Source organism: Acomys minous (genome assembly GCF_964271855.1).
Source record: "Acomys minous genome assembly, chromosome: 2".
NCBI classification, from domain to species: Eukaryota; Metazoa; Chordata; class Mammalia; order Rodentia; family Muridae; genus Acomys; species Acomys minous.
The window spans coordinates 78,356,134-78,365,294 of NC_140484.1; the positions used below are offsets into that span (position 1 = coordinate 78,356,134).

Genomic DNA, 9,161 nt, shown 5'->3' on the forward strand with positions numbered 1-9,161 from the left:
TCCCTCTGGCTGGACTACAAGGCATGCCTTTCCTACACACCTTTAATCCCAAACAATGACATCTAGTTGAAAGGCAAAGTGATGAATCAGAGAAAGATTTGACAAAATGAGTCAGAGATAGGATACCCCCAACACTCACGAGACAGAAGCTACGTAAGAGCAAACAGAGAGGGGACAGACAGTGCAGTACACTGGAGGAATAGAGTACAGTACATGAACACAGTAGAAGTCTGGAGTGCAATACAGTTCTGTGCAGTTCAGTTCAGTTACGTTCATGTAGTTCAGTTTGTGAACTTCAGAGGAAGTTTTTCCAAGCAGAGCAATTCAGTCAGAAGCCCAGAGAAGCCAATCTGAATCAGTCAGCTTGGAGAGGAGTTGGAGCTAGAACAGCTGAGTTGAACCAGCCAGCCAGAGTTCAGAAAGAACTAGAAGGGGTGAGTTTATTTATTCAGCAGTTAAGTCTCAGAGGCTGAAGACATTCTAGGCCTAGGTTAGATTGTATGGAGGCTGGAAGCTGAAGCCTTCAAAGTCTGGGCTTGCAGAAGACTAGATTGTACAGAGGCTGGAAGCTTCCAGCCCTGGGCCTACGGATAGTTAGATAGAAATGCTCTGGCCTCAGCCCCAAGCCATGTATTAGTAAAGCTTGGGTATGGCTCCCATCTCACCCCTCATCAGAGGAGATAAAAACATTTACTGAGTGTCATTGACCTCAGTCCTATACATGCACAAACACCCTTAAAAGACCTATGGCTTAGCTAGATGCAGTGGCACATGCCTGTAATCCCAGCACTCTGGGAAGCAGAGGCAAATGGATCTCTGTGAGTTCAAGGCCAGCCTGGTCTACAAAGTAAATCCAGGACAACCAAGGCTACACAGAAAAAAAAAATCTCTCTCAAAAAACAAAACAAAAACAAACAAAAAGACTTACAGCTGAGATACCTCAACCTACAACCCTCCCCATAATCTGGGGATCAGTTGCTCTTTCCCAGAAGGGGGCACCTGTACTATACAAGTCAGCATTTGCTACACAGGTACATTTTGCAATATACTCTGTAACTCAGTAATCATTAAGTGTTTTTTGTTTGTTGTTTGTTGTTTTTGTTTTTGTTTTTGTTTTTTGAGACAGGGTTCCTCTATATATCCCTGGCTGTCCTGGAACTTTCTCTGGACCAAGCTGGGCTCAAACTCAGAGATCTACCTGCCTCTGCCTCTTTTTTTAAAAATTTGTTTATTCACTTTACATCCTGATTGCAGCCCTCCCCACTCCCAGTTCCCCTCTTGCACACCCCTCTCCCCATTCTCCCTTCTTTTTCTCCTCAGAGAAGGTGGAGGTTCCCCATGGGTACCAATCCTCCCTGGCACATTAAGTCTATGCAGAACTAGGTGCATCCTCTCCCACTGAGGCCAGACAAGGCAGCCCAGTTAGGGGAACAGGATCCAAAGGCAGGGGTCAGAGTCAGAGAAGGCCCCTGCTCCAGTTGCTGGGGGACCCACATGAAGAAAAAGCTGTGCATCAGCCACATATGTGTAGGGGGCCTAGGACCAGTCCATGCATGCTCTTCGGTTGGTGGTTCATTCTCTGGGTGGCCCCATGGCCCAGGATAGTTGACTCTGTAGGTCTTCCTGTAGAGTTCTTGACCCCTGCAGCTTTCTCAATCTTTGTCCTAAGTCTTCTACAGGACTCTCCAAACTCTGTCTAATGTTTGCCTGTGGGTCTCTACATCTGTTTCCATCAGCTGCTGGGTGGAGCCTCTCAGAAAAGTTATGTTAGGATCCTGTCTTCAAGCATAGCAGAGTAGCGTTAATAGTGTCAGGGATTGGCTCTCTCCCATGGGATGGGTCTCAAGTGGGGCCAATCTTTGGTTGGCCATTCCCTCAATCTTTGCTCCATCTTTGTTCCTGCACATCTTGTAAGTAGGACAAATTTTGGGTCAAAGGTTTTGTGGGTGGGTTGGTGTCCTTGTCTCTCCACTGGAAGTCCTGGGTGGCTACAGGAGGTGGCCACTTAAGGGTTCATAACTCCCATTGCTAGGAGTCTCAGCTAGGGTGACCCCCCATAGACCTCCTGGGGCATCTCATATCCCAGGTCTCTGGAAAATCCCAGAGATACACACCACCTCTAATTTCTGTCTCACCCAGCCCTCTTTCTCCTGCCCTCCCTACTCCTATCCCCATCGCTGCTCCCCTTGCTGTCCCCTCTCCTACCCAATTTCCTCCCTCCATCCACCTTCAATGCCTATTTTATTTTCCTTTCTGAGATTCAATCATCCTCTCTTAGATCCTCCTTGTAACTTTTCTTCTGCTTCTTGAGTGTTGGGATCTTTAAAAAGCAAGAGCCACCACTGCCGACCTTTTGACAGGATCTTATGTGGCCAAGCTGGTATGGAATTCATACCTGCCTCTGTCTTCTGAGGGCTGGGATGACAGGTGTGTGGCACCATGTCTGGCTAGTAATTTTTCAACTCCTCAGTATCTTCAAATAAAATTGACCACAGGATAAGGAGCCACATTAATCCAGTGATCTGAAATCCCTTCATATCACTCATCCCTGGGCCATGCTTACCCAGAGCTGATGAAACACTCCTACTGCAGTGAAGCGCAAGCCAGCGAGGTGGCTCAGTAGACGTGCGCTTGTTTATGAAGCGTGGTGACCTGAGTTCAAGTCTTAGGACTCTCTCAGTAGAAGGAAAACACCACCTCTAGGAATCTCTACACAATGACCATGACACAAGCACATCCATCCACACATGTACGTATATAAATAAATGTCACAAAAGTTTTATGAAATATAGTCCTGGCTGGCCTAAATTTCACTGTGCAGACAAGACTAGCTTCAAATTCACAGGGACCCACCTGTTTCTGCCTTCTGAATGCTGGGATTAAAGATGTATAACTGTGTACCAAGCTAAGAAGTATACAGAAGGCTAGGAGGTGTGGGGGGGGCATGCCTGCAGTCCTTGTCTTTGGTAGGCTGAGGCAGGAGGACCATGAGTCCTAAGAGCAGCCTGGGTTGCACAGAGAGACTGTCTCAAAAAAGAAACAAAAAGCTTATCGTTTCTTTGTATGGTTTAGTTCTCAATTTTGATTTCCTTCTTTTAGGGTCTGAGAGCAGCTCCTGCAGGACAGTGGTGGCTCTCTTACCAGATGGGAACACTGCTATCATGAGGCACATTGATCATCTTATCATTTTCCTTTCTTATTACCAGTTGTCAGACCCTCTGCCATGACTTATGTGTTGGGGTGGCTTAGACCCCCATTTCCTGCGTAAGTCCCTTATTGCTATACAATTTTCAAGATGCAGTTGTTACAGTCAGCCATTTGCTGTGAGACACAGGACAGGAGAGTGCTGTGACTACCAGATGGATCAGTTGAGTGCTAAACATGCTACCTGCCCCTGTCTGTAGCAGAGGTCTGCTGCTTTTCTATTGCTATTACTGAGGACTCCTGGCCCAAGAGACATCATATTGTGTGGCCATGGTCCATGTCAGCAAACTGTCTTCCTCTGTTGTGCCATCCTCCTCCTAACTATTGGTCCTCATTCCACTGGTGGTCCAGATCCCGTATCCCTTTTTAGCAGCTACACTCTAGGCTGTCTCTAGCGCTTGATGCTGTGGGCTGGTTCTCTAGAGAAGAGGCTGAGATGCAAGGAGATATTAGAGGGTGGAGGAAAAGAAACAGGACTGGGCAGAGATGTCAGAGGGTATAGGGTAGCCATGCCAGGGCCACAGCTAGGCTTGTTGGGAGCTCTAGGATGACCCTGCACTGGCCACTCAATGCTAGCTGCTCTAGGGACATGCCCGGGCAGCATCAGGAGATGGAAGGGAAGGTCAAGTTATTTAGTTCTGAAAGGAGGCCTGGACAGCAGTGTCCTTGAGTTTGTATCACCCATTTCTCCTACTCAGTATGACCTTGGTATCTACTCTAAAGAGATTTTTTTTTCCACCTGAGAAGGAAAGGAGACCATTGTGCATTATTGCCACATTTTCTAACTATTCTCCCACTGGGCGGAAGATCGAGTTATGTGGTAAATGCCCCTGAGTAGATTCCAGCTGGACTGAGAGAGGGAAGTGGTGGTCTAGCACAAGAAATGCAGCAGGGGGTTCCCTTTGCACAAAGCTCTGCAAGAAGGGATCATGCCAGTGAAAATCTGTCCTGGCTTATTGTTTGGATAGAGCTAGAGAAGCAGATGACTAAGCTGAGACCTACCCAAGTGCACCCTAAAATCTTGGTTAGCGTCTGACTTCCAATAGGTGTTTGGTTAAAAGGTTTGATACCCTGGAGCAAGGTGGTGTTTTTTGTTTTTTTGTTTTTTGTTTTTCCCCATCAGAGTGGTGATCCAGTTCATTATACTGTTTCTCTTCTAAAATTTGTTTCCCATAATTTATGGTTTCCTAAAATTCTCTCCATCTGTGTTGAAAATACAAATTCCACCGGGTGTGGTGGCTCATGCCTTTAATCCCAGCACTTGGGAGGCAGAGGCAGGCAGATTGCTGTGAGTTCGAGGCCAGCCTGGTCTACAAAGTGAGTCCAGGACAGCCAAGGCTACACAGAAAAATCCTGTCTTGAAAAACAAACAGACAAAAAACACCCTAAAAGTACAAATTCCAAGTAGGTAGTGATGGTGCATGCCTTTAATCCAGCACCCGCCAGAGTTCGAGACCAGCCTGGTCTACACAGCTAGTTCCAAGACAGCCAGGCTATACAGAGAAACCCTGTCTTGGGGGAGTGGGGGATAAATAAAAAAAATAATACAAGTTCCAAGAGGGTGAAGTTTCTGTTTGTATCATCTACTTTAATGTCCTCAGCATCCCCACAAGCCGCATAGTGGCTTCCAGTGAATTTTTGTTGTATGCGTGAACGTGAAGGATTATTTTGGGAAAGCGAAGAATGCAATAATCCATCTCCTAACAGTGACTCATTGTTTTCAGGCCATTCTTGGCCCTTCTCATCTAAAACACATGAATAAACTGCACTGGCAAGGCAGTGAGCGCTGTTGATGTAACAATATTTGAATACCACCATTAAGAGGGGAATGGATTCTGGAATAGTCTGTGGTCTCTCAGCAATGTTGTCGGTGACATTTGGGCGCTTGCCCTGTCTCCAGTGTTCCCACCAATGAATGAATAGCCTGTCATTCATTGAATGAAGCAGGTACTCTTCTCATTCCTGCAGAAAATTTTCTTTCTTTCTTTCTTTTTCCATATAATTTTCACACTCTACGTTGGCGTAGTTTTCACTTGTGCCACATTTCCCAGGGTCTACTGAAGCTTTGTAGCAACTCCCTGGCTGCCCAAAATCTGGGACGCAGCCTTGCAGCGCCCCCTGGCGGCCATCCAGAGAATAGGGCGTCAATGTTTTCCCCGTGGCCCAGGGTCCTGATCTCGTGCCTTGAGGATTCCAAACTGTTGGGAGTTGGGACAGATACCAACCTGGGCTCTGCGAGGATCAAGAGAGCCCACGACAATGCAGAAAGGCCTCCTCAAAAGCAAAAATGGTAAATGGGAAATAGGACAAGGGTGATATGCCTTGGGCACTGAGCCTTCCTAGATTTGCCTCTCCTGTAAAACAGCGGTCACATGTGGGGATCTCTCACCGTTGTTCAGTATATAACTTGCATGTAGTGAGATGCTCTTTTTTTAGTGGACATCTCTATGCGTTTCCACAAATATGTAACATTCTTAACCACTACCACAATCGATCAAGAGAGCATGTTCACCTCCCCTAAATTACATTGCATCTGCCCTTTCTCCATCCCAATTTCTTGTACTTTTATTGTTTTCTAGGATTTTGCTTTTTCCATGGAGAATGGTTCAACATGGAATCATGTATAGATATTTTGAGAGTGATTTCTTTCTTTTTTGTTTCTGTTTTGTTTTGTTTATCCGAAACAGAGTTTCTATGTGCAACCCTGGCTATTCTGAACTTGCTTTGGTAGACCAGGCTGGCCTCAAACTCACAGAGATCTGGCTGCCTCTGTGTCCTCAGTGCTGGAATTAAAGGCGTGCGCCACCATACCCAGCTTGAGTGATTTCTTTCACCCTGCTGTCTTTAAAATTTTTTTATTAAAGATTTATTTATTATATATACAGTCATTGTGCTGCCTGCATATATGCACGCCTGCCTGGCAGAAGAGAGCACCAGATCTCGTTATAGATGCTTGTGAGCCACCATGTGGTTGCTGGGAATTGAACTCAGGACCTCTGGAAGAGCAGCCAGTGCTCTTAACTTCTGAGCCATCTCTCCAGCCCATACTGTCTTTAAATTTTAGTGTGTGTGTGGGGGGGGCGGGCAGAGGGCGGTGAGGAGAACTTGTTAGTTCTCTCCTCTTACCATGTGGGTCCTGAAGATCGGATTCAAGTTGTCAGGCTTGGCTGCAATCTTGTCCACCCCACTGATATATTTCGAAACAAGATTACTTTGTAAGTATATTTAAGCCTCAATTCTCCAACTGAAGCAGTTGGGGCGTTCCAGTAAGGCCACTGGCTTTGGGAACAGCCATGATGAGCCTGGTATTGGAAGCTGGGGAAACCCATCTCAGCAGTGATCCTGGACATGGCACAGTCACAGAGACTTAGCCAAGGCCTGGTGAACTCCAGCACATCACTGGTCCTCACTGGAGTGTGTGTGGGATGGGATGGTCCATTTCCTCCCAGATGCTGTGTGGCTGTACCACTGTCCATCTATTGTCAGGGCTGCGACACGGTTGACTGCAGGCTGCTTTTCATTTCTCGTCCCCACGCACCACACGTGGAGCCAGCCAGCACGGTGACTTTATTAGAAAATGACAGCCTGAGCATGTCCAGCTTAAATTACTTCCAAGATTTCCTTGAGGTAAACCTGACCAGCAGCCCATCTGCCAGGCAGTGCACCTCTCACCTCCTGCTGGATGCTGCTCTTTCCTGTCCCCATGAATACTGATTCCTCCTGTCTTAGAACCTTGATTCTGTTTGCTCCCTCTGATGCTGCTTACTGGTCCTTTCACCTTGATTCAAGTTTGGGAAACCTGGTCCCTATCTCCCTGTGAAACTTAGGTTCCTATTGTTTACCCTCAGAGCTCTCTGGCCTTTTCTTCCTGTTAGCATCTAGTTTGCTCACATAGCTGAGAGATAGCTGTGCCTTCTACTAGGCCGTGAGATCCACAGGGGCAACAAGCCCATCTGGTTCACCACAGTAAACCCTGGGCCCCAGCACACCGCTTGCATCAGTAGACATTTGTCAAGTGGATGGATGATAACAGCTGACACTGAGCATCCATGAAGCACTAGGCCTGTAAATAGCCCTTTAACTGTCCTGTTTACTTTCCACATACTCTAAAACACTCATTTTCCCAGAGAGGAAACTGAAGAACAGGATGACAATGCAAGTGCCCCTAAGGTCCGGTTTCAGAACTCCACGGCACCATTGCTATACCCTTGTCTCAGTAAGTGACCGAAACACGTTCCTCTTGTTTGTTCTCTTAGAGAAAGGATACAGCCTCAAGACCAAGGCATCTGTACCCAACTTGAACAAAATGAAGCAGACTAAACTCACGGTGGGAAGCCTGGGATTGGGCCTGATCATCATCCAGAATGGGCCCTACCTGCAGATTAGCCACCTCATCAATAAAGGGGCTGCCGCCAGTGACGGAATACTCCACCCAGGTGACTGTGGCTTTCCCATGCCTCCTTTCCACCTGCCTTCAGAGAGTCTGCAGGAGGATGGGACGCTGGCTGAGAATTTCCCATGGGCCAGCCAGTTGCTACCACTTGTATACTGATCTGTTACACACTGTTCCTGTATTCCTTTGGTTCTTAGTAACACTCTGGGAAGGGCCTGTTGTTGCTGTCTTCCTTTTGCAGCCAAGGAGACTGAAGCTTAGTGTCTGAGACTTGCTCATCAGGTTCACTTTGATCCACAAGTGGGATATAGACACAGACCCTGTGTTACTCCACAGCTCATGAAGATGTCTTCTTTCCTGGGAGGTGCTGGTCATAGGTAGCCTTTGGGGGACACATGATCTCATTTCCCCTTCTCAACAGGGGCATATCCTGCACTGAACCACTATGCATGTGTGCAGGTATGTAGGAGCTTGCCTAGGAGCTGGGATTTAGACCCTCCCTCTCCAACTTCAAGCCCAGCGCTCTCGTCACGCTCACCTCCCTTCTCAGGCCTCTACGGGAATGCATTTTCTATCCAGCGTAAGACATGCTTTCCCGTGGTGCTGTACCGAGGAGTGGAGGATGCACAGTGAGATGAGGTCATGAGAGGGAAAGCCACGTCAGGCCATTTGTTCTGAAGTCAGGTCCAAGATTTGTCACTTTCTCACCCAGTGACCTTGGCAAAGGCACTTACTATTTCAAGCCTCAGGGACCTCATATCTAAATTGGGAGAATCCCATCTTTGTTCTAGGATGTTAGGACTTGGTAAAATGTTGTGAGGAGCTTTGAAAACAAGTACTCCAGAAACTTTGCCAATTATTTCTCATTCTTATGGCTTCTCTATAGCTAGTTGTCTTTACATTTTTTTCCTTCACGTATAAGTGGGTATATAGAGGCCCCAGTTTGATGATGAGGGCCTTCCTTCACTATTCTCTACCTTATATATGGAGGCAGAATCTCTTGCTTGCACCTAGAGCCTGCAGTTCAGCCAATTTCACTAGCCAGTGTGCTCTGGTTCCAGGTGGGCCACCATGTGCCCAACCATGTACATGTGGGTCTGGCCACCATGCCTGTTTGGCCCACTGAGCATTTCCTCAGCTTTAGATGTCTTTGAAAAATATGTGTATGGGAGAAAGAGCTTACTTTGGCATGTGGTTCTAGAGGGGGAGCCCACAGTGGCAAGGCATGGCAAGCAGGTGGCTGGGTCAGGAGGTTGAGAGATCACATCCGACCATATGCAGAAAGCAGAGAGAACAAACTGGAGGTGAGGTGAGTCTATAAACTCTCAAAGCCCACCCAGTGACAGAAGTCCTCCTCCAACAAGGCTCCAGCCACCTGGGGAGCAAGTTGTTTAAATAACTGAGCCAAGGGGGTATAGTTCTCATTCAAATAAGCATATAAATATAGTATGTACTGGGCTGGAGGGATGGCTCAGCGGTTAAGAGCACTGACTGCTTTTCCAGAGGTCCTGAGTTCAATTCCCAGCAACCACATGGTGGCTCACAACATCTATAATGTGATCTG

The 9,161-nt window shown here is 47.1% G+C and overlaps 1 protein-coding gene across 2 annotated transcripts in view; it reads left to right on the forward strand.

Moving 5' to 3' along the window:
- Positions 1-5,386: 5,386 nt before the first annotated feature.
- The window catches only part of PDZD9 (PDZ domain containing 9), a 15,440-nt gene continuing 11,665 nt past the window's right edge, over positions 5,387-9,161 (forward strand). For both annotated transcript variants that reach the window (XM_084771921.1, XM_084771920.1), the window contains exons 1-2: positions 5,387-5,494; positions 7,461-7,640. In XM_084771921.1, the coding sequence (XP_084628047.1) occupies positions 5,464-5,494; positions 7,461-7,640 (211 nt within the window). In that variant the 5' untranslated portion in view covers positions 5,387-5,463. The remainder of the gene's footprint in view (positions 5,495-7,460; positions 7,641-9,161) is intronic.